The sequence below is a fragment of the Indicator indicator genome, chromosome 17 (assembly GCF_027791375.1).
Source record: "Indicator indicator isolate 239-I01 chromosome 17, UM_Iind_1.1, whole genome shotgun sequence".
Classification (NCBI taxonomy): domain Eukaryota; kingdom Metazoa; phylum Chordata; class Aves; order Piciformes; family Indicatoridae; genus Indicator; species Indicator indicator.
The window spans coordinates 14010912-14036566 of NC_072026.1; the positions used below are offsets into that span (position 1 = coordinate 14010912).

Consider the following 25655-nt stretch of genomic DNA (forward strand, 5'->3'; position numbering starts at 1 on the left):
AGTCATCACTTGTGATCAAGAATTCAAGCAAAGCAGAACAAGGCAATTAGTATTTAATGGTAATGGAGTTAATTCCAAGGGAACTGACAGCCTTGTGCTTCAGCTTCCCCTTTGCAATCCATCTCCTACAAAACGGTTATTCTTCCCACAAGTTTCAGCACATGTGTATTGTGTTTGAATGACAAGGAACAGGCTCCTCACAGGCTTTCTTCTCTTTAAGGCAAGATCTGCTAAGGAAGCACAGGCAATTGGTTGAAGGACTTCTAAAACACTTGAAAATAAGTTACTCGACATTTTCACTTCAGGCTTGCTCGACCCCGTTTTGTAGGTGTCCTTCTCTTTGCTGCCCCTAGTAGGGAGTAGTTAAATGCAGTGCCAGCAGATGGCAACCCAATAAGAGTTTCTAAGGGCTGTTTGAGCCACGCAGTCCAGCAGCGTAGGCAGCCAAAAGCATTTGCTTTCTGCCTCAGAAAAGCAGCAAGAGGATCAGAAATCTTGTGCCATCGCAGTTAAAGCTTTGAAGGAGCTCAAAGACTAAAGAGAGTAGCTGGTGTGGACTCAGCTAACCACTCTGCAGTAGAGATATCCCTATGGCATTCTCTGAACAACCCATTTCAGTGGCCTTTAACTCATTCCATAAAATTCTTACTAGTTACTCAATGTTAACGCATAGGCAGTTCACACCACATGCATGTGGTCACTGACTGCTGCATCTTCGTGTCAGAGTCTCCCTTTTTCCTTCAACACCCTTTCTAAAGATGAGATGCAAGTGGTTCCCTTTGGGCAGTGCTGCCCAAAGCACAGCTTTGGATTCACACACATTGGCATTTCAGGCAGCATATGCACCCCCTCCCGTCCATTTCCTACAAGTCCCCATGCTCAGGATTTCCTTTTGGGCTAGCTCAGGGACTTGAACAAGTCCTAAACGCAGGTACATGCTTCACCAACATAGGTTTTCTTGAGAAGGAATTAAACAAGGAAGTTGTAGCAACATCTAGCTAATTAGTAGGGTAGGATATAAGGGGTCCCATTCATTAAAGTACAGATGAAGCTGGTGCTTTAATTAGGATCTAGAAATACTGTGTTGGAGGACTGCTCACCCAAGATAGAAATTAGCAGTACATTTTTCTTAAAATTGCTAGCTTTTCAGCCAGCATAAATTAGGAGACATTTAGATTTCAGAGAGGGACTGCTGATTAATATTCATCTCAGTTCCTATAAATATATTTCTAATCCGCTGCAGGATTTAGCAGGTTGTATGTGATGTGTGTCACTATACACATTGGATTTGTCACAGCACAGGAGTCATGTTAGGTCATGGGGGCTTCAGAGCAGACAGGGATGGGTGCTAACTCACTGGCTGTGTGATGTGGAAGGTGGCATCTTTGTGGTTCTGCTACAGCGATAGGAACTGGACAAGTCCCAGGAGAAGCACACATGATGTTGTCCTATAAGCAGCTGCCAGAAGCAGAAGTTCTTTTCTGTCTCTTGGACTTCCCATATTTTTAGCTTCTCACACTAACTTCAAGGTACTTCTGCCTAACAAAGGCGGCAGATTTCAGCTTTTTCTTATCTTCAGGGGCTCACAACAAAACTGCTTCAGAGCCTCTTATCAGCATAATAAGTCTTCCCTCAGACTTGTGTTTCCCCAAATGCCTCCATGCATCCAATTTCCCCAAAGGGGAATAGCTCTAAACCCAATTATATTCATTAATTTAAAGTGATTACTCACAGTTTCAACTTTGCTACTCCCCATCAGCTCTCCAGGCTAGCTATAATTCATTGGAATTTAGACATCCCAGAAGTGGCATATTTTTCTGCACCCTTGTCATGCACTAACCTTTCTATGTGTTTCCACTCGCTTTCCCCTTAATAAGAAACGGATCCAGGATAAGAAAACTTCTTCCCTGTGACTGACTCAAACGAATTTCAGCTACAGCAGAAGAAGAGTAGTCATTGGTTTGGCTGCCCTATTGAAAAGTCTCTAGTGTTCGCAAGTGTGCAAAAGGCATAAAATGAGATAGGCCAACAAAATCATAATATACAGGACCCAAAGCAACAAGATTTCTAGAGCACCGAAACAAAGAACACAGTGTGAGTAAAGTCATGCCTCTCCAAACAACAATCGGTAAGTTACTCACAAGTCAGGAGAGGCTGCATCACACAGACTGGCAAAAAAGCTTTTGATTCCTTTTGTTCTGCACACCATCTGGGGAAAAAAGCCATGGGGTGGATAAAACTACTGGTGAGTAGTCCTGAAGTGACAGTCATCAGCAGACTAACACCACCAAGGAGGAGAGGTGCTACTACACCCTTGTTAGAAAGCAGTCTCAGTAAGGAAGTCCTTAAGTAAATTCACAGTGACATTACAGAAAGACGTCTTAACTAAGAAAGAACACATCCTTCAGAAATGAAGCAGGCAAAAATCCATTCTAGGGTAACTATTTCCTGGAGAATATAGCACTGGATTTGTTTCTGGAATAACTAGCTCTTCAGCCTGTGACAAAAGTAGCAAGTGCCAGCCATCTGGAGCACTAGATGGTCCCTCGCCAGTATAGCTCTGATGCTGTGGAAGAGATGGAGAGGAAGGGTGAGTTAGAGCAGTGAGCACATGTACAGCACAGGCAGAAGGGACAGCAAAGGAAAGAACATGTAAGAAAAAGCTAAGGAAGAGAGAACTACTCTTAAAGAGCCTGTAATCGATGTTTAAGAGCAAGCAGATGCTAGAAACAATTATTTCCAGTCTGTTTGCTAGGAAGAAGATAGGGGGGGAAGGTGAGTAACCAGAGAGCAAGATGAGAAAATATAGAGGGCTATTCAGGAAAATGCTTAGTTCACTGCACTGAGCCAAGAAGTCCCCAGTCAGTGAAAACACCATGACCTGAACTCCAAAACTACAGCAGAGACATCACAACATAGTTCTGTGCCATACTTGCAGATACATCGCTTCTCTCCCTTGCCAGAGAAACCCAGAGTCTGTAATACCTAGTGCACAGGCTTCCTGAAGACACTGCTTGGTGTCTTAGGCCCAAGTCACCACACAGGTGTTCCTTGCCTTATTCTGACACTACAGCACAAAAAGCACCCAGGTGAAACCAGGTCTTCTGCAGAGCTCAAATAATTTCTTCCTTTTCAGATTAAAATCCAGCACTAAGACTAGTTTATCAGCATAAACCAGCTGCTGTTCTTACTGCATATGGCAAGAAAACTTTCCAAGACCAATGAGGAAGCAGGTTCCACTTAAGTGTACTAAAGCCAGTACAATTCAGAGTGTTGTGAATATTATATATATATTATTTTTGGCTAGCTTATTTATGACAGAAAATATATAAATTCATTATATATGTAAGTCTCCTGTACACATACTCACTATATACTGTGGGGCTGTCCAGGTGGTCATCTGGGGCATCAATCCTCTTTCTCCTTATGGCCTTTAGCTGAACTTCTTTGCATGTGTTCTCTGAGGTAATACGGTTGATTAGACAGACTCACTGCACAGTCAGTTTAGACCAGTTTGCTGCTCTCAACTGCTTTCTCAAGCCCACAATTACAATTCCATATTGCTTACACAGTTAGGGAATCTTAGTGTATAAAATAGATACATTCAAGAAGAATTACATAGTCCTAAATGTTTTTAAAGTAATACAGTATCACCATTAAAGCACACAGTCATTTTCTAGGAACATAGGCACACATGCAAAAATCCACCAAAAAAACCAAACCCAAATTACAATACCCTCCATTCCCCCACCCTGGGAAAAAAAACAACAACAAAAACCCCCCAACCCAACAAAAAAACCAAACCAACACAAACAACAGAGACAAACACAACCCAAACCCCCTATTTACCACATACAGAAAAAAGCCTCAAAGTGCTAAAGCCTGACAGCATTACAGAGCAGAAAACAACCATGACAACTTACCAAACAGCTTGCTTTTCAGTAAGCATATCTGTACCTTTTAAATAGAGGCTTGCTGACAAGGGTTGGTTCAAAGCAAAGTACAGGTGTGGCCATTCAGAGTACTTAGAGGAAACAACGAGGGTCAGATGAATTCCTCCTTCTTTTCCTCGTGCTTATTAATACTAGATGGTGCAATCTATGTCTATAGTGGATAAATTGTAACACTTAAATAGTGTGTAGGCTTTGTAGTAGCCTAGTAGACAAGAAGGCCATTTCTTTTTTTTCTACCATTCTGAGCTATTTTGCTGAAGGGGGCTGCAATCAAAATCTGAATATGGAGGTCAGTGGAGCTGAGTTTGCTTTCTGTTGATGTGAAGATATCCATTAGCCTGTGGTACACTTCTTTTGAAAAGCCAGGGCCTCCAGTGAGTACCTCCCCTGTTTTTCCTGCCTTGTTCCCTTAGGGTCCTTAAAGAAAATTGTTTTACTCTTTAGGAAACTGTATGTGAGAGTCACGCCTGCAGAGAGTTAATGTGATACTGCTGTGCTGCAGAACTTCTCTCTCTGGAAAGGGGGTAGAACAAAGCTCTTCCTGTAAAGGATAGGCAAGCAGTTTTCCACAAGAAATATGACAAAGAATTTTTACTTTTCCCCCAAAATGAAAATGTGCTAATTGGGGCTGATTCTAGGGAGGAAATGTGATACCACCAGATGATCAGGAGGCTAGTAGATAACGTTGAATTAGTCAGCCACAAAGTGGGAAACTACATCAGATCAGGGTTTGTCTGCTCTTGTCACCGAAAAAGCAAGAGAGCTGCTTCTGAAGCTGCTGCAAAACCTCACTAGTAACACTTGGACAATAATCTAACCCCAAGCTGATTGTCAGCCCCAGATAATTGGTAATTGTACCATGCTATAAAGTTTTGGTAGTTGCTGATGATGCAACAGGACATTTTTATGTTAGCTACCAGCTTTTGGTGTCTTCATTTTATCTGTACTTTCTCCTGAAGAGTCTCAGTGAGTCTGCACTATCAGCCACAAAACAAAAACACGAAAGAAAAAAGCCCCAAATCCCCAAACAAACAAAAACGGAGAGCACACATGCACCAAACAACAAAAAACCTCAAACTCAACCAAACATTTTTCTAACCTTTTATAAATGTATAAATATTTCTTGTCTAAATAACTTGCTAAATATCCTAGAACCTGGAGATCCTTAACAGTACCCAGAAACAATGACTTGTAAAAGTTATTTAGAAACCTCCAGCTAGCATCCATTATACAAAATGGTTGTCACTGGATACTCCTGTTTCTTCCTGCCTATTGATGCCTACTGCCTGTACAAATGAATAAAAAGGTCATCCCATTTCAGGTACAAATGAAGGCATATGGTCCTCTAAAACACAGACATGATATCTTGGATATGGAAAATTCCTCTTCAAATACTTTGGTACTTTGTGAAAGACAAAAGGAACTGTTAAATCCTGGAGTCCTTAATTGGATCTTAGGTGTAAAATTTCAGTAAGGATATAGGGCCAGTGGCCATTACATCACCACAATTTCCAATAGAAAAATATTCAAGTTTGATCTGAAGACATCAACAACAGAATGCATCTTGTCCACCACACACGGGATTTGTTTCAAGTGGTGCCCTGCCTGCGGTCACTGCATCCCTCTGGAATAGACTATGAAATGGGAAAAAGTGTCTACTGGCACTTAGAGAGCAATTCTTCCATCTGCCATGGGAAAGGCTGTGGTTTCCAAGGCAAGTCTGGATGCTCTTTGTGTTCAAGAAGACATTTGTTAAAGTTTCATCCAGTTCTTTCAGGCATAACCCACTAAAGCAAAAGGATGCACAGCTGAGTGATAGGAAAAAATATAAAAAACCAGGATAAGGGGTTGCCAGTGTAATAGCTGAGCCCCTTTCCTCTCTCCCTTCTGCTTCTCTCTAAGAAGGGGAGATACTACCTACAGTAAGTGACCAAGGAGTTCTTAGACCTTTCTATCTTCTTCCAGAACTGAATATATCTCTCTTCTTTATGGCAAGATCTCCAGTAACTCTCTAATGAAATGCACCTTTTTTGTTTCCCTAAGGTCATCTGTGCTGGGAAGAAGGCCATGCTTTGCTACTTTCAGCCATCTAATTACAAAAGGGGTTGTGTGAATAAGGAGGTAGCTCAGGAGCCAGTCTTTGGTGAGCAGAGCAAATTTCATTTGTGCAAAGAGAAATGTGGGGCTTAGGTTCAATTAGCAAATGAATTATAACACAGATCACTTGCCTTTGCAGTGATTTCATTACCAAAGATTTTCCACATGAAGGCAGGGGGAACCAGAAGAGGGCCGGAGCATTTCCTGAGGGAAATGTTAGCTTGCCATGCATCCTCTACCTCCAGATGTCAGGCCAAGGTCATTAAGGGGAGGTGATATAGAATCATAGAATTGTTTAGGCTGGAAAAGACCATTAAAAGCATTGAGTCCAACCATTAACCCAGCACCGCCAGGTCACCACTAAACCATGTCCCTCAGGATCACATCTACACAGCTTTTAAACACCTCCAAGGGTGATGATTCAACCACTTCCCTGGGCAGCCTGTTCCAGAGTCTGACAACCTTTCAGGGAAGAACTTTTTCCTAATGTCCAACCTAAGACTCCCCTGGCACAAACGGAGGCTGTTTCCTCTTGTCCTGATACTTGACAGACTAACCCACACCTTGCTACAGTCTCCTTTCAGGTAGTTGTAGAGAGTGAGAAGGTATAGGAACCATTTGTAGGAAAAAAAATTATTACTGGGTATTTGCAAGATTAGCTAGAAGCTCTTTTTCCCCATTGCTATTACTTGCTCATGAAATTAGCTCCAGTCCTGGTATCCATATCTTAAACCAGGAACTGAGCCCAGATTTATGTACCAGTCAAACCAGGCAGCACCCATTTCCCCCACCATTAGCTTTAGGGGACAAATATCTCCATTTTACCCCAATGAGTTGAGGGTTGTTGCATCATTTTAAATATCTCTTTCTTCTGAAAAAGTTTTGGCTTGACCTTGCACCATTTTGTGCTGTTATTGCAATGTGGGTGCGAGTCAGAACTAAACCATAGAGGCACTGAGTTAAATCCTATGATTTTGGACACAGACAAACAGAAAGAGTTTTAAATGGGCTCCTGTTCCTACTGCCAAGCATTGTCAGTAGGGATACTGCTTTAACTGTCTCATCCTCTCTGGCACACTGGTTCACTTTAGAATTGCAGCAGAAGTCAAGGAAGCTTCAGCAGTACATCAAGAAATGAAAATGGTGTGCAGGTCATTGGGTCAATACATCTCAATGTATTGAGTCCCAGGCAAGATCAGGCTGGGGCAACTGAAATGCTGCTCTTGATGCTTGGATGAGTGCCACTGGAATTCTGTACATGTGTACTCTCTTCAGCTGCCTCTCCATAGTTCTTTCTGCCAGGCTAGCATGTTTCCTGTGCAAGGAACTTACCCTCTTTCTCAGATGAATTATCCAAAGCACCTCAGACACTCTAAGATTTCTTGTCAGATTCATAAAACAAATCTCACCTCAACTGGCAATGAATGTGATGTGCTGTGACAGTCACAAGCAGGGCAACAAAGAGAATCATTATATATCAGTAGATATGAGAAAGACTTCAGTGTCCCACTACCAGAAGAAAAAGTATGTGTCTCCAAAAGTGGCAGTTCTGATTCTGCACGTGGGAATGTGTGAGTGTGGATCCTGATGTGCCAAGTTCTATTAACACAGGTTTCCTTTGAAAAGAGCAATTCATTTGTGGACCTTGTCTTACCATTAGGTCTGAGACTGTGCTTTTCTATGAGTAGGAAAAAAATCTCTGTCATCTTCATCTCCTTTTAAAAGGCATGAAAGGCAACCTCTGCAAGTACAGCCACTGAAAACGAAATATCTCAAAAGATGAAAGAGTAAGATAAATGTTATGGCTAGAAAAAGCAGTGGTACACATTTTCCTGCTACTTTAAGGGAGCTCAGCTGGTTCAAGAAGATTTAGAGATTTAAATTCCCTTCAGAGAACTTGTATTTAAATGAGCACAGTCGATTACATTGCAGTGTTCAGATGTTCTTTGGTGGCTGGGCTTTACTCAGCCCCACTGGAGTTTCAGCTACATCACTGAAATGGACAGCAAGACTGATCAGAGGAACCTTCCAAGGCAAAACCACTGCCAGCACAGAAAATATATTTCATCCTTGCTACTTCCTCTCAACTGGTGCAAATGCGTTTTTTAAAAACAGACTGGGTGAAGCACTTGTAAATGTGCTTCAGGGAAGAGCTTTCACTATGACAGGGAGAAGAGCTACTTCATTTCCTAACAACTCTGCTTTTGGTGACAAGGGAATATGTTCACCCATGCCTTTGCTGGGTGGACACACAACCAGGTGCAGAGAGAAGGTGCCAGTTAAATTGTGAGACTCGTCTTTTCCCATTTTTTCCATCTGCATTTCCTTCCTGATAGCTAAACTCTTGGAATAGTCTCTGTGCACCAGAACATAGAGTGGGTGAGAGAGCTGAGAATGAACTAATTGGTGTAAGGACATTTCAAGGAGCTGCCACCCACCACAAATGGTGACTTCTTAGGATGTCACAGAATCACAGAATTGTTTAGGCTGGAAAAGTCCTTTAAGATTATAGAGTCCAACTGTTAACCTAACGCTACCAAGTCCAGTGCTAAACCATATTCCTCAGCACCACCTCTACAAGGCTTTTAAATACTTCTACAGGAAGCCTGTTCCAGGGCTTGATAACCCTTTCAGGGAAGAAATTTTTCCTAATTCCAAACTCAAACCTCCCCTGGTAAAATCTGAGGCTGCTTCCTCTCACCCTGTCACTTGTTACTAGAGAGAACAGACCAATACTCACCTGGCTCCAATCTCACTTCAGTAAATTCCTGTACTCTCCTCAGTTCTGTACTGTGATTTAAAACCTAGCAGAGAAGCAAGTTACAGATTTTAAAAATATATTATTTTTTCTACCAGAGAAAAGGCATATTCATTTTCCTGACAGTGACCATTTCTTTTCAGTCTAGTACAACTTGGAGCTTTCCTGCAGTCCCTATGCAACAGAGCAGAGCTCTTGTGCCTTGGCTGTAGAAGTCACTTGCAGACAACAATTATGTTCTGCAAAGGAGCTAAAAGCTGCTGAGGGTTTGCTGTGGCATTGAGGGATAAAGATTAACTAACCCCACTAATGAGATATACAGACACTTAGTGAATCTCAGAATTCAGGAGCAGTTGGATAATACCCAACCAACCAAAAAAGCAGATGCTAAAACCTTGTTTAATATTCTGCTGACAGTGCTGTGGAGGTTACATGTGAATAAATGGGAAACAGCTGCCCACTGCTGCTTTTTCACTGCAGCCCTGTCCAGTGTGACCCACCCTCTGAAATATGAACATTGCACAAGGTGCTATATTTTAAGCTACAAAGTCAGGTACTATGAAATACAACAGGCCAATTTCTGCACTGTGCTTAGCAACAAAAACTTGTCAGTGGGTTATACCAGCCTGCTCCTGGCTGCAGATTCAGATCTGTGGCAGTGGTAACATCCAATGTTGACATGGTGAATCCCGTGACATTTAAACAAATAATTCAGCCCCTAAGGGAACAGAGCACTTCTAGGTGCTGCAAGCCATCTGTTTGCCTCCAGCAATGGAGACACTGAGCTTTTGCAAACAACCAAGGGACCAGGAGTACATCAAATGCCACTCTACCTAGCGCTTCTCAGGCCACGCTTGGATACCATGTTCAGTTTTGGTCCCTGTTATACAAAAAAGATGTAGACAGGCTAGAGTGGGTCCAGAGAGGGGCCAGCAAAATGAAATTAGGCATTCTGATGGGGTCCATGTACAGAAATTGCTACAGAGTGGTGTACAAATATTATATCTGGTGATTCTGACTTTGGTCCAAGCTCACAGAGATTGAGATCTCCTCACTTTGAAACAGTGGTCCTTAGAGGTCTAATCTCTTATGCTGTCCTCCCATTTAAATGCAAACACTCAGAATAAACTTTGCACGACTGACCCCTGCTGAGAGTCCCAGGACATCACACAGACGCTGTACATGCTCCCATGACAGCTTAAGAACAAGACCTGCAGCTCACTGCGTCATTTCTACACTTGCTACTTATTTTGAGCCCATCATTAAAAGCAGAGCTGAAGCAGGAAGAAATGTTAATAACAAACTGTATGCAGAAGCAGATAATGTGCCTTCTCCTCCCTCTCACAAGGGACTAAAATCAGGGAACAGAAACACGGATTTTGTTGTCATTAGCAGGCTAAATAGCAAATTCTTATCTCTTCCAGAAGTGGAAAGAGAGCTCTTGAAAGCTTTACAGAGAGCAGCACTAGCACTGAGCAGACACTGACAGAGGCTTGACAGTTCCTAAAGTCGTTGCCAGGGAAGGGTTGAATGCCTTTGCATCTCTGTTGGGAGTCACACGGGTGTATGGAGAGTAGACCTCATCCAGAATGTTTAGATGTCCTTTAATCTTGGTACATGGAACTGCTGTTTAAGTGACAACAGGAACCTGCCAGAGAAAAGCCTTCAGCAACAGCCTGACATCTATAAAGTGTCTCTTTCCAGTATCCTCCTCTGTAGCAATGCACAGCTCATTACCCACTACTGCTGAAAAGGCTTCCTGCTACTTCACAGGACAAGGAGGTTCGCTCTTCAAAAGAGCATCACCTGATTTCAGTACAAATGGCAAAATGGTCAATGTTTGGGGCTGTTGTCTAGGCACTAGAGAATTCTGGGGTTAAAGAAGCTGGGAGAAGCTGGCAAAGTCAATCTGGGGCAAGGATAAAACCTCCTGCTTTCAAATAGAACTAAGTGAGGTTGTGTAGCACAAGGCAGGGTGGGACCTGAGTTTAAAAAAAGGACCAGATGACCATGCAGTGGACTTTATGTGTGTCATGGAGGAGAACCATGTGGGGAATTTTTCTGGGTAAAGCTCTTTGTCTATATTGAAAATGTGTCTTCAGCTATGAAAAGTGAAGCAATAAAGCAACTTTTGTTCATAATATCCTAAAAATAAAAAGAGACATCAGTCTTCTGATAAAAAGGAAGGGATGTTCAATAAGCTCTTTGTCCAGTCTCTTCACTGAACAGTCATTTCCCAGTCAACTTGATTCTTGAGATACATAAGCACATAGGCTGGAAGGGGGACTAAAACTGGCTATTAATAACCAGGCACATTAGTTAAGCACGGTCACACAGTTACATTTATTCTTTGCTTCATCAAAACTGAACAATAATTAAGTGGAACTGGCCAGTGAGCTTTTTCTGTTACTGACCCAAAGGTTGGGGAAGAGGGATCTCGTGACTGCTATTAGACAAACAAAGGCATCACATGGAAACACCCCTGTCTTTACCAAGAATGTATAGCACCAGCCGTCAACACTCAGAGTCTGTCTAGGCTGACATCCTAGACAGAGGGAAGCAGGAGACACTCATTGTATAAAGAAGCCGCCAGTGAAAAAAAAATGGGAACTCAAAAATGGACACTATGCAGTTGTTCTTCATTTGTCTTCATGTGCCTGCTCTCCTCCTCTTCAGCACTCTAGAAGTGCCTGCTGGGTATTGAAGTTTGGAACTAGGTCTCAAGACCCATCTACTCTGAACTCACTGATGTTGCTGGTTCCTGTGATTGTACCTGAGATGCAATAGCGTGGTAATGTACACAAGAGCGTAGCATCTCTTCATCAAATGAATCACAAAGGATTTCAAAATTGGTCTATGCAGCAACTCTCTTCCTGCTCTCTCGTAGTGGAATGAAGTGAAGTTAGATATCATTGCATAGGGTCAGGGCAATGTATGAAGTCTATGTCACAGCACAAAGCTATGGGACACTTTGGCAATAAATGGCAGATGCTAAGGCACAAATGCTTTGAGGTAGGAGCAAGAGCATGCCAACAGAGGGGCCTCAGCTATTGGGAAGGGTCATTCTTGGGAAGGGGATTACCCAAATGTCTGGTCCATGGTGCAAACCATGGGATGGTTTTCCCGCTCTGATGTCCCATTATTTCAGTGATAAGAACCAGTGGGTTCTCATACCACCCACAGTTTAAATACAAATGAAGCTTATTCCCAGACACATCTGGAATGTTGATACTTATCCTGGGAGGAATTATGTCCTTCTGCTTAAGAACTCCATTGCAGACAGAGGTTGTCAGGAGTATCTTATCTGTAAAATGAATTTTTCTGTGTTGTAACCACAGGTAACCACAGCCAGCCACCCAGAGACAACAGGCCTGAGCAGCACTGATTCAACAAGGTCTTTCAGACTCATTAAGTACATTACTTAAGCAAGAATATATTCAAGAAGGTGTCAGTAGCTCTGAAGCAGGTGGATGTGGGATAATCTAAACCCTTTGCAGACTTAATGCAATGCCATGCTAGTGAGATACTTTTGTATCACTTGAAGAATTTTTTAGCTTAAACTATGATAAATCTTTTAACACACTTGTCAGCAGCCCAGGATTCATGTGCTGTGTTCTGCTGTATAGAACAGACACATCCAAAGGAAGGGTTTCTTCCAAATTGCAGTGAACACTGGTGGTAGTGTTTGCATCTCTGGTTTTCATTCTCTTGCTGTAGAGATTTCAACCATGTTTTCTCCCAATGGGTTTAGAAAAAGTTCATCCAACCCTGTGTGGAATGAAGTATGTGGGTGGGCAGAGTTCTCTCAGCTGCATATTTTGCAAATGAGAACTAAGAATAGGGATTTTTTTTCTTTAAGACTGGAATTAAAACAAACAAACCAAAGACATAAAAAGTGGTATAATGGGGTCATCATAAAATTGTTTTCCTTTCAGTATAAATGGTCATAATTATTATTTAATGATAGCAATTGAAGAACTGATGTCCCCTCAATATAGGCATGAGCCCATCTGTTAACTGTGAATCATGCAAATAATATGACACTGGAGACTTCAGAGAAGGGTTTAACTGTTGTGCAGCTAGCAGTCCCCATACTCTACCCACTGCGCATTCAGCTTTATGGTCTGGCTTGGAGGACTTGGTTAGAATTCAGAGAATATCTGTTCATATTTTAAAGATTCTGAAAGTTATGCCTCATGGGTCACTGCCAGCAGTGAGTTAGTGAATACTTGAGTCAATGAGTTCTGGGCTCATACCAAAATTTCATCCTGCATTAACAGCAAACTCCAGCTTTAGGATGCTTCTGCTCAGGATTTGAACTCTGCAGAAAAAGCCTTTTACTGATCAGCATTGTAATCACAGTGCTACCTGGTGAATTTCAGGTTGTACCTTTGACTGTGACAGGATGAGAGGCACATGTTTTAACATGTGATTGCATCTGAGACTTTCCCCCTATCATCTGTGCTGTGAAAAGCACCTTTCCAGGAATCACATCTAAGCCTTAACCCTACAAGCTGTTCCTTCAGGCAGAAATATGTGTGAAGCCCACAGGAGTCAAAGGACTGTTTGCATACAGACAGGCACAGCTCTGCATGGGCTGAGATGGGCTTTGTGGTGACAGCATGTCCAGTGGCTCAGGAGTGACTTGCAGTCATCCATGGACATATACTAAGTAACACCAAAGGCAATACTGTCCACAGCCAGAGCATGGAGCCTGGCAGTGGAGAAATGATGTGGGAATAAAAAACTAACAAGTCAGTTCTCAGGCTCCATCAAGAATGTCCAGAGTTTCAGGAAAAAAACCAGAACACCAAAGAGTAAAACACGCACATTTCACACAGATACACACTTCAGGTGTTGGTTTTGATACTGAGGTTCATGCTGAATCTCCTCTGGGGCACCAGCCCTGCCATATAGACAAGAAGAAGGAAATTCCTAGAGTGACCCAATTCCCAGCAAATAGTGCATGTCCACATGGAATACTTGTCCATCATGCAGAGAAACAACCTAGTCTCCTGGAAACCAGCCTGATATCTTGTTGCTAAAGCAAAGCCCAGTTGTTAGCATTTACTGTGCATTGCCCTCAGTCATGTTGAGATTGTCTGGTAAGCAGTGCAGATGGGCTCTAAGACAAGCTTGATTATGAGTGCTAAAACCAAGCACCCAAGTGACTAAGAGTGGCTCACTGTCATGCCAGCACCTCTCAGGTTGTATCTTAGCAACTGTCCAGCTAAAATCAGCTGATCAGCACATCTGAAAGCTTGTCCAGACCTACCCAAAGCTCTTGTATCTAGACACTGCTGAACTCTGTAAAAAGAGGTACTATTGGAAAAACTGTCCTACTTCCAAAGAAAGACTACTACTCCAGACCATTGGCTGGAGAACACAGGATCTGTTTTAAGTTGTATCTCTGGCTTACTGTTCAACAAATTTTTGCCAAGGACCTGTGTGGGACCTTGATGGATTGTGGCTGAGCTGTTCTTGCAGAACCTGCTTTTTAGACACCCCTTGCTCCAAGAGTAGTTCAGATGACCCTGCTCACTGCCACCTGGCCCTAAGGAATGCCTTCTTCACAAGCTCAATCCTGAAAATGAAGCTTAGGACTGTTTCAGACAGAATTCTGTGCAGGACAATGTAGCCCTTCGTTGACAACAGTAAATCAAATTAGAAATGTTCCTAAAAATGAGCAGTAACATCAGACCAGGCTGAATTTCTTCATCTGTCTGTGGGAGAAGGAGTTTCTATAAATAAACTGAAGCACTGCAATATTTTTGATGAAGGAAGTTCAAAACAAAGCCAAATTGTCAAAACAGCCCAAAGCCTTTCAAAGCAACAAAACTCTTTTAGTCCAAACAGATGAGCGTTTTCAGACACTCTGTACTGGACAAAACAGGATTGTGTGGGAATGCACAAAGGGAAAGGCACTGGGCTCTGCTGGGGCAATGGGCACATGATCACATGCATTTGCATAGCACTCAGTATTGACAGACTGTTTAGGGGGATGAAGAACTAATACTTTTCCCCTTTTCATCAAGAAGAAATGAGACAGAGAAGTCAGTACTTCTTCTTGGAGCCACTCGTGACCTAAGCAAGAAACAAGCTGCAGGCAACTTTGTTTGCTTTCAAGGTTGCCATCCATGGCATGGACTATGGCATTTCTCCCTTCAAGATGGTGGCAGTTAAACCTTATTTCACACAAATCTGAATAAGCAATAAATATTTCAAAGTCCAAACATTCTTTAGAGACTCAATTCAAAACTTACCTAAAAATGGTATTTATGTGTTCCATAAGGCTGTTTGTGGTATAGATCATCTGCCACTCAGTGCCATAGCTGTAAAGACAAAACATGTTAGAACAAAACCATATTTGCAACAGTTTCTACCCTGCCAAGGAAAACAGCACTAAGTGCTGTCACTTGCTTCAGCATCTCTTCCATGGTGACTTACCCTCTTGTTCATGGCACTTGTACAGTTCTAGGTGGAGACTAGGAACCATCCTGATCTTTAGAAGGAACCCTCAGGCAGTCCTGACCTTTAGAAGGGACCCTCAGGCAGTTCCAGTTATCTAACTTTCCTTGTGGCAGCAAGGGGCCTCCTGGAACCATTCTGGATGGAAGGCAGGACAGGTAAATTTTGAAGTAACATCTCTAATATCAGCTGGGCACATTGGGAGTTGGACCTCGTGGCCTCTAAGGCTAGACATGGGCTAGGCACCTCTTTAAGGAGGTGTCCCCTGGGTAGCTACACCACAAAGGCTCTAACAGCCACAAAAGCTGTTAAAATGAGACACTTGGCAGTTTTCTTCAGTGCTGACTGTACGTCACTGAGGGAATGTGTAACTGTCCATTGTCTTGAAAATGCAGAAGTGCTAAGTATGATTCTTATTGACATGAGTAACAAATACTATTAGAAGTTCACAGTGCTGAGCTGATTTCTAAGCCATCTGGTGCAGGTTTCTGTCACTGCTCTCATGGGAGAGGTGGGTGAACTCCCCCTAAGCCCTCTGAAAGCTAGTGAAACTCCAGGCAAGCCAACCTGCCTCAAATCAGCACAGCTCAAACTCTCACCCAGGAGGGATTAATCACATAGGCAAAGGAGAAAAACTGTATTAACAGGAGGAAAGGAACGACAGCAATGGACAAACGATGACTTGGTATTAACTGTAACCTCTAAAACACAAGTGGAAAATATGTCAAAACAAAACATGCTTCAGACTTAACATCTCTGAGTCTGATCTAATTTAACATATTTTGCCCTTAATACTGAAAACTCAGCCACACTGTTTCTGTTTTCTCTATCACCTTTGACATGTGCACAGGCACCTACCAAGTTGTGGTTCTCTCCTGGGTTCAATATACAGCATCTACATGCGCAAAAGAGACCTCTGCTTGGTCCTGTCCCTCCCAGACACAAACAACTCCAAATGATGGAAGGTCTATACAGCCAAGGGTTTGAATAAACCACTCTGGGATGTGTCTGCTGTGAAAGGGGCATGGGGCAGAGGAGTGCGCAGCTCTTCCTTCATTCACTGCAACTGCACTGAAAGCGCTTTTTAAAGCAGCTACTGCCTCACTGGCTCTTACTCCCAGTCTTGAGATGTCAACTGTAAGTCTAACTGAACAGCATCACTGCTGATGTCCTTCTGTGCAGGCAATAGGAGAGGGGGCAAGAAGCCTTCTCTTCATGATCTTCAGTGCTTGGATGGAAACAGCCCATCCCCTCCCTCAGCAGTGGCAGGTAGCATTTTCTGCCTTCAAAGAATTCATTAATTTGGGTAATGGAAGAATCCCTGTAGGAACATACAGATTATATTCACTAACAATCATTCTGAGATCTTACTTGCTCTTTGTGAATTCCAAATTTCACTCTAAGACTGGTGTGCAACCATTATAAGAAAGATGGGTAAAATGACAATACAAAGCTTGAGGCAAAGGTCAAATAATGCAAAGCAAAGAACCTAACAAACTCCTGGTTTGATCTTCTGACTCCAGATTCCTAATGGCTGCTTGAAAAATTACTTTCACTGGGTTTGTATCTCTGTGTTTTTCCAAGGAAATTTGTATGCACAAATTTGTCATTGATTGGCCCAAAAAGATTAACATAGAAAGAAAGGCTTCATGCTTCTCAACAATTCAGGAACTCAGCAATCAGTCAGTCAAGCACTCATTAGCTTCAGCTGGCATAAACTGTGGCATTATCTCAAATTCATCTGTCTTTATTATACACTGCTACAAAGGAAACAAGAAATCTCAGCATAGCCATCCAACAAACAGCAGCTTGGTCCTATAAAAGGGAGAGATAATTTACTGGAAAATCAACAAAGGGGAAAAAAAAAAGCTGAGCAGAGACACTGGGTTGCATGGACAGGGAGAGGGAGCCTTCCATTTCAGCACTGCTCATTAGCATTATACAGAAAGCAGGGTTGCAGGATTTCAACATGTCTGTCTGCTCTGAGTCCCATAACTCAACCAGCAACATAATTACTGGTTAAATAGAGCTCTCACTTCTTTCCTCTCAAATAAGAGGAAATGTACCCAGGCTTTGGAGATGCTATCAGGTAGTTTGTTGGCAAAGCAGTAATTGCACAGATTCCAGGGGAAAATACACAGTCTTCTGTTTGGTTTATCTTTGTACTTTCATTCCTAAGTGCCTAGCAGGGAATCATGACAGACTGCAATACCAGGCACTACACATATTACAACAAAGGAAATGTGCAATAAAATCTTCAGACAAAGCTGCCTTGTATGTCTTGGGTTTTGGAGAGTTCATCCGACCACAGAAGCATGGAGGAACTGTATTTTTTCCAGGCACTATGTTTTATTTATGTAAATAGTACTCCACTGCAATAATACACTGCGCTTGTGAGCTCCAGAGACTGAAGAGCCCCTTAGAGAGATGGATTTATAACAGCCTGCCACCCCAGGAGGATGAAAGAGTTGTGCAACTCTGGGTTTCATTACCCTTTGGCCCCTGTGCTCAGGCTGTGGCCATGAGGGATCAGAGAGAGCGAGCTATTCTGAGGGGACACTTTGACGATTAAATGTCTCTCTTTTGTCACAGAAAGCTGCAGAGAGAGAGTGAACTTGTCTTTCACAAATCCATGTGCATGACCCATTTTTCAGAGGTGAACTTTGCTCTCAGTGCCCCAAATACAGCCCATGAAAGACAACCTGTAGGCACAGGGAACTACCACAAGCCAAATGGCCACTGTGGGTCAGGTTCACCCCATAAGACACCTCCAGCCAACCTACCTGCCACAGCACAAGAGACATGGACTTTGTGAAATACAACTGCAAACAAATGGACACAACTCAGTGCTTAAAGCTGCAAAGAGCAGATACTCTGTCTATGTGCTGGTCACCTCCAGCTCTTCTGCATGGCTGGTGAGATTTGCTTGCTGCAACGCAACCCAAACCAATATCTGTCCCCAACAGACTGAGCTACCCTACATAAAGCAAAGGAAATTTTTGTCCCCATCACCTTCTGAAATATGCACACAACTAAAATTACAGTGATTCATTGATACAGCTTATCCTAATTTGTGTTGTTACTGGAACAGGATGATAGAATCATTTCAGATGGAAAAGACCTCTAAGATCATTGAGTCCAACCATCAACACACCACCACCATGGCCATTAAAGTGCCATGTCTACACATTTCTTGAACACCTTCAGGGATGGTGACTCCACTACCTCCCTGGGCAGCCTGTTCCAATGCCTGACCACTCTTCCAGTAAAGACATTTTTCCTACTATCCAACCTAAATCTCTCCTGGCATATTTTGAGGCCATTTTCCTCTCATCCTATTACTTGATAGTAGGGAGAAGAAACCAACCCCCACCTCACTACAGCCTAGTTCTAGGGAGTTGTAGAAAGTGAGGTCTCCCCTCAGCCTTCTCTTCTCCATACTAAACAACCCAGTTCTCTCAGCTGCTCCTCATAGTCCTTCTTCTCTACACCCTTCATCAGCTTTATTGCCCTTGTCTGGACCTGCTCCAGCACCTCAAGGTCCTCCTTGTAGAGAGGGGTCCAAAACTGAACCCAGTATTGAGGCTGAGCCTCAGCAGTGCTGAGTACAGGGGGAATATCACTTTTTCAGTCCTGCTGGCCACATTGTTCCTGATCCAGCCCAGGATGCTATTGGCCTTCTTGGCCACCTGAGCACACACTGGCTCAAGTTCAACTGACTGTCAACAAGCACTCCCCAGGACCTTTTCTGCTGGGCAGTTTCCAGCCACTGCCCCAAGCCTGGAGCATTCATGGGGACTGAAGTGCAGGACTTGGCCTTATTAAACCTCATACAACTGACCTCAGCCTATTGATCCAGCCTGACCAGCTTCCTCTGCAGAGCATACCTACCTTTGAGCAGATCAACATTCTCACTCAACTTGGTGTCATCTACAAAACTTTGTCATCCAAGGGGGAGCTAAGAAATGCAGGTTAAAAGGCGTGGTAATCAGAGGGACCAGAATGGCTTGGGTTCTCACCCCAACCTGTGCTCCTTCTGCCACATTTTTGTGGCTCCTTGTAGGCAGATCTGTGCTTCACACATTCATAAATTGATTAAAATAATTTTTGCCCACAGCTGGAGCTATGCTTATTCATGCAGAGTTTCAAACTACTCAGGGGAGTGAGGACCTGTGAACTAAACCAGCCACACTGCCCCTCCCAAAGCCCCAGTCAGCACAGCAGCAGATACATCAGAAACTCCAGTGTCAAAGAGCAATGCTTGGGGACTATCCTAACATTTTCAACTGAAATGTGACACTTGTCCATGGCTCCAGACAGGAACTTAGGTGGAAACCCTCACCAGGTAACCCTTCCCAAGGGGCACAAAAGAAAAAACCTTTGTATCTTCTAGAAGATGAGAGAACTGAAAACCTGTTCTCCTATCCCATGTCTTACTTTCCAATTATCAGGCAGTTCACTTACCACTCACAAGCAGGAAAGGGTTAAGACGAACCTTGCACAAAGTTTGCATCGAGCTGAGATCACAGCCTCCCTCCCTTCCCTCCTTGCTGCCGCTGAGATGCAACAGCACTAGTGATCATCCTCTCTGCTCGCCTGCCACTGCTGAGGGAGGGGACAGGCTGTTTCCATCCAAGCACTGAAGCTCATGAAGAGAAGGCTTCTTGCCATCCCTGCCAGCCAGCCATGTGAATTCAGGAGCAGAGAAGAAAGTGCACTTGGCATGTTTGTTGCTGAAAAACAATATCCCGACTCCAGCAGTAAGACAGCAAATCTTTCCTGCACCAATTCTACGACCCAGGAGGATGACCCAGGAGATGTTCCTTGATAAATCACCAGCGAGCCCATGGTCTGAACCAGCTGCTCTAATACCCAGTCCCAACACCCCTGTGTGCTCTGAAAGGTAATTATGCTTTATTTGTTCTCTTCCTATGCCAGCCCTAACCTTTGACACACACTGCCTTGCACTTCAGCATGAGAACAAAACAAACTGTCCCCCACTGAAAGTAGAGACACCCCTTTCTCCTCTCCCTGGAGAACATGTAGCCATGGATGAAGCTGATACTTCAATGCTTTGTCTGCATTTCTGCAACCCTGATTTTTTTTCTCTAAAGGCCACCTAGACTGAATACACCTGGTACTGTCTGTGTTCAAACCCAAACATTTCTGTGCTTGCCGGCCAGTTCAGTGCAGTTTAAATTAACAGCCTCAGAGAAGCTACACAAGGAATTGTTCTGGTTTGTCCCACTTAGAGTATTGGTTGGAAAAGCAAAAGAGAACTCGGAAAAGTTGCTTGCACTTTCAGAGGTGCCTTGCTGGTATGTGGCACAAACCAAATATGACAGTGAAAGTCAGCGAGCAGGTAAGATAAGACATTTAGTGCAGCTGCAAGATCCATGTGTACTATCTGCTTGCATTCTTTGGGGGAAAATCTTTCTTTTTCTCTGTTCCTCTGCAACCTATAAAGGTGCAAAGTAGAGCCATGCAAGCTTCATAAAAACTCCCCAAATCTGAAGCTCCCCAAACCATGATAGCTGCAGTGGGAAGATGGTAATTTCAGCACCCAAGAAGTTTGGACTCATGAATTTCCTGTTTCAGTGACATGTTCTGAGAAGAAACCTTTCCTTTGTTTTGTATGAGGTTTCTGTTTTCATTACTGATTTTTAGTAAATTAAATATGTTGGTTTGTGTATTTTTGTGGGTTTTTTTACAGTCCTTGCTTAAAAACAATGAAAAACTAACAAAAAAAGGGTCAGTCTGCTTGCAATGAATCTGTACTCACTGAGCATCAGTACACACTGATGGTGCTTGGCACCTCTCATAAATGGGAGTATTGGCCAGCCAGAGAAAAATGAATTAACCACAACTTAGACAACGGGGAATGCAGGGTCTAGTTATGCTGTTCAGCTCTGTAACAAACTTGTACTTACTACCTGTGTCCTTGGGCTTGAGGACTTCTCAGGGTAACCACTGAGGTTCTGCCTCCTGTCATTTGAATTGCTCTAAGTTGTGGTGCTGGGCTGCTTTATACACAGCTTTTTCAGAAGCTTTGTGTGCCATTTATTTTCACATGAGCTTGGCCTCTACAGTCTTCAACCTTCCGTTCCTTCAAGGGGAGTATGCAAAGTTAAATCTGCTAATATCCAAAAATATATGTTCAATGATATAACTGGTAGATTGAAAAGCAAAAATCTTTGGGGTTGCCTGGAGCTACTGAATTATTTCTGGCTCATTTCTGGAAAAGATGTATTTAATTTCACAGCTTTCAATAGTCTGAATAGTTGATTGCTCCTGACAACACTACAGTCAAGATTGAAAACAAAATCCAAACCTGTGCCAGCTCCTCATAGGTAACACTTTTACTATTAATTTGCCTCTTTTATCAATAAATGCCCAACTGAGCTTTGTTAATTCAACATCTTGGTTTGTAGTTAATTATTGGACTTCAGACTAACATCATTAGCATTCTGCAGTCTAATTTGATGAAGTATGTAAAGCTCCTGGAGGAGAGAAGCTAGTTCTGGCTTTCACTCACAATAAGACAGCAGATGAGATGGGCAAAGACATTGCTCTACACTTCAACTCACCCACGTGTTAGATTCCAGGCTGATTGCATATCATTATCAACAGACTGTAAGAGCAGAGGTTATATATGGCCAGTAGCCCTCACACTCTCTATTTCTCACCTGCTGTGAAGCATAAGAATATTCTTCATGGGGGAAGAATTTCCCTTTATAGGTTCAAAGTGTGAGAATCACACTTATTGCCCTATAATTGAGAGCAGAAGTGCCTGGCTGCAACACACCTTTGCTTTCATGTTCCAGGGCTCTGTATCTGCATCAAATCTGATGCAAGAATAACTGACTCCAGAGGGGTTGGGCCAGCCCTCATTAAAATATTGAGCAGCCCTTTTCTACTGTGCCTGCCCACACCCTCCTACAGGAAGCACAGCACAAAATCCACTACCCACATAGGGAGTGCATAAGTCCCAAGAAATTTTTTAAGCAACAGTTTGGCCCTGCTTAACCAGCCTATTACTAAGCAGGATCTGGCCCAGTATTCCCTAAGATGGGTTGCTGTTATCTCAAATGCTTTGATGCTGAAAAAGGTACTGCAGGAGCTAGGAGGTAAAGTGTAGACAATCCTCAGCATCCCTTCTCCAAAAACTCAACACGTTAGATGTTTCCCCATCATGTGAGCCACAGTAGGTCTGTCTTGCTTTCAATAAAAGTCTGAGTAAAAGTTCTTTGATGAATCAGGTCTCCAGATTTCAACCACCTCTCTCTGAAAACAGAAGGTATTGTTCTCATTGGTGTATGGGGAGAAACTAGCCAAACACTGTCAATAAACCAGCCATGCTTTACAAACTGAAGGCCTGGGAAAGTAAAAATATTTTGCAGCAATATGTCTCTTAGGTGAAATCTTTACCTAAAAGCATAAGAGCTCTTTTATCATTTTTACCTAATGTTTCATTTTCATCTGACTACCACAGTGTATTACTATATTAATATTACTCGGTTTACCTCTCTTGTAGGTGTACATGTAGTGAACATTAAAAATGACTGCATCACTTTGTTTCACTGATATCATTTTTGCTTCAGCTAAAAACAAAGTTCTGATCTTACTAAAGCAAAACATGATGCTTTTGGATGCACCATTTACAGTGAAATGTCAGTATTTATGTTTTGTGTTTCCAGCTGAAAGAAATGCAAATGGTAAAATGTTAAGGTTCTCCCCATTTATAGTAAGCTCTGCTCCCAGGAGGTGAGGGAAGTGTCATACCTCATAGCAGAGTTGCCCTAGTGGGACAGATAGGGCTCTGGACATCTGCCAGATGCATCCTTCATCAGAAACAGAGTCCTTGTAAACAATAAATGAGAGAGACATGCTGGAAGACACTGACTGGATTCTTATTTTCCTTCCTACGATATCTAATTCTATAGACCTCAGGGCCTTCTCTTTCCCATAAGTAAATAAGGAGTGCTGCCAGAGGAGACCTTAACAATTAGATTTGCTTGGTCTTTCTCTGAAGTTCAATACTCAGTGCTTCTCCTGAGCTCAAGGTATCTCACAGGAGCATGGCAAGAGTTTTCTTATCTATTTGTTCTAAATATATCACTATAGACCAGGCTGGTTTGGTATCTGATTTCATTCTTCTATGTAACTATTTTTTTTCTTTTTAGAAAGTGGTCTTTTGACTGTTCCTAACGAGAAACTTGAAACTCCATACTTTTTAAGGAAGCACTGGAACTAGCCCTGCATAAGGAGAGAAGGGATCCCCCAGCAGTCTGGCAAAGCAGAAAAGAACCTTCCCCAGCTCATGCAAGGATAAGCCACCTGCTGTGGGAGAAGCTGGCAGAAAGCTGACTCACTCTGTTTGGAAAAACACCACCTGCAAAGACCAAAGCTGTGTGAACCTTTGCAGCTCTGTTTGAGAGAAGGACCAAAGCTTTTCACCTACTACAGGAAGCAAACTACCTAAAGAAGGACCAAAGCATTTTCAGGACAAACTAAAGTTGGGTGGCAGTGTAAAACACAAGTCTAATGCTTGTTGTCATTGTAATAGCAACTGACAAAATTATGTGCAAAGGCTTTTCTCATGCAGTCTGCTTAACTGTGTGAACCAGCAGTTTAGCTCCAGATTTGGTGGTGTTAAATAATGGTTGGACTCAATGATCTTAAAGGTCTTTTCCAACCAAAGTTATTCTATGGTTCTGTGATCCTTGAGACCAAGAGGATGGATCATATCTTGCTGAGGCCATCACGCCATCTTTCCTAAGTTTCCTCTCTTGACCTCCTTTGTGAGTTTTGTGGGGCAAGACAGGAAATCTGAAGGTAAATAGAGAAAATGGACCAAAGCTGACAGAGAGCAATGACTGAGATTTATTTTAAATTTCGGGGAAACCTGACTGGCCGTGTCCACTTTCCAACTCTGGCAACAGAAGTAGACACAACAGTAGATAAATATTCTGTCCTCTATGTGTATGTGGGACTGTTTCTAACACTTCTGGCTATCCTTCTCATATTGCTTTTCTCCATGCTCTTGCGTCTGAAGCATGTTATTTCCCCAATCACCACCTCTCCAGAGAGCACTGAGAATGTCCAGCAGTTCACAGATGTGGAAATGTGCAGCGGGATTCCTACCACTTAGTGACCCCAAAGCAAATACTACTCTGTGCTTGTGAGACATGTTTTGGTCAGCAAAATGATGGCAGCTGTATAAAGAATCTCTGCCTGCCTAGTGAGTCCTACAACTTACTGCACAACCAGCAGCAGCAGCACAAAGCATCTAGAGAGTGTCATACAACTCAGACTGACTGGCTGGGACTTCCTGGCTTTTGACATTATGGGCAATGTGTGCACACTTTCAGTAAAATTTACATTATAGAAACCTACTGCTGTCAGGAGAGTCTCACAGCCCTCTAAAAGCTCTTGCACTAAATAGTAAAAGCCACAATAATGAGAGCCAAAATCCAGGAGAGACACACAGCAGAATGTGTCCTGAAACTTCTATTTGCCAACCTCTCTGCCCTTACATTCCTTGCTTGTGAATAGAGTTGAATCAACAAAGTTAAGTGGTGTATGCAGGAAGAGCCTGCAGGGCACATACAGAAATTATCAGTGGTTTGGAAATTCTCAGGCATTTCTTCCATTCAAGCAGGAAAAATTTCAACTGCTTTTTTTTTGCCACTTGAATGACAGATGTACACAATGGAGCTTCAGAAGTATCAAACATTTCATCTCCTGCTGAAAGTATTGGTTTCTGACACTAAAAATGATACTGGGGATAGTTGCATTCCACATATGAGACTGAGAAGAGGAAAGAAAACAGGTAACATTTATCAAAGGTTTAAAATAAAAAGAAAGGACCAGCAGGAAATGAGCAGCAGGAGAGAAAATATGTTAAAAGACACTCTACCTCTCTTCCTTTGTTCTTCACTACAATAATTGAGCTGAATACAAAAGTGCTCATGCCTTTCAGCTTCCCCTTTATCACTCGGTAATTAAAATGTAGTGTAAAGTTGAGACACTGTTCTCCTACCAGACTCAAATTCATAACAGCATTTCCTCTCACATCCATGTTAGCTTTTCTTTCTCGAAAATCAGACCAGTTCTTTCAAAGTTTTGGGCCTCAAGTTGCATTGTTTAAACACTATATTGGAAGAAATTTCTTCTCTGAAAGGGTTGTCAGGCTCCCCAGGGAGGTGGTTGAATCCCATCCATCCCTGGAGATGTTTAAAAGATGTGAAAATGTGATCATGATCTGAATTGGACCCAAATTCTGATTGCTCTGATCTCAGTAAAGTCCCCCAGAGGTAGGTGTCAAGACTGTGTTTCTTTTCTTCATACTAATAAATTTTATGTCAGAAGAGTCTCAC

At 42.7% G+C, this 25655-nt stretch overlaps 1 protein-coding gene across 1 annotated transcript; it reads left to right on the forward strand.

Annotated features, from left to right (window-relative positions):
- The first annotated feature begins 24148 nt into the window (after window positions 1-24148).
- SERTM2 (serine rich and transmembrane domain containing 2) lies at window positions 24149-24427 on the forward strand. The gene has a single exon (XM_054388812.1). The coding sequence runs from the start codon at window positions 24149-24151 to the stop codon at window positions 24425-24427; it is 279 nt and encodes a 92-aa protein (XP_054244787.1).
- The last annotated feature ends 1228 nt before the right edge of the window (window positions 24428-25655 follow it).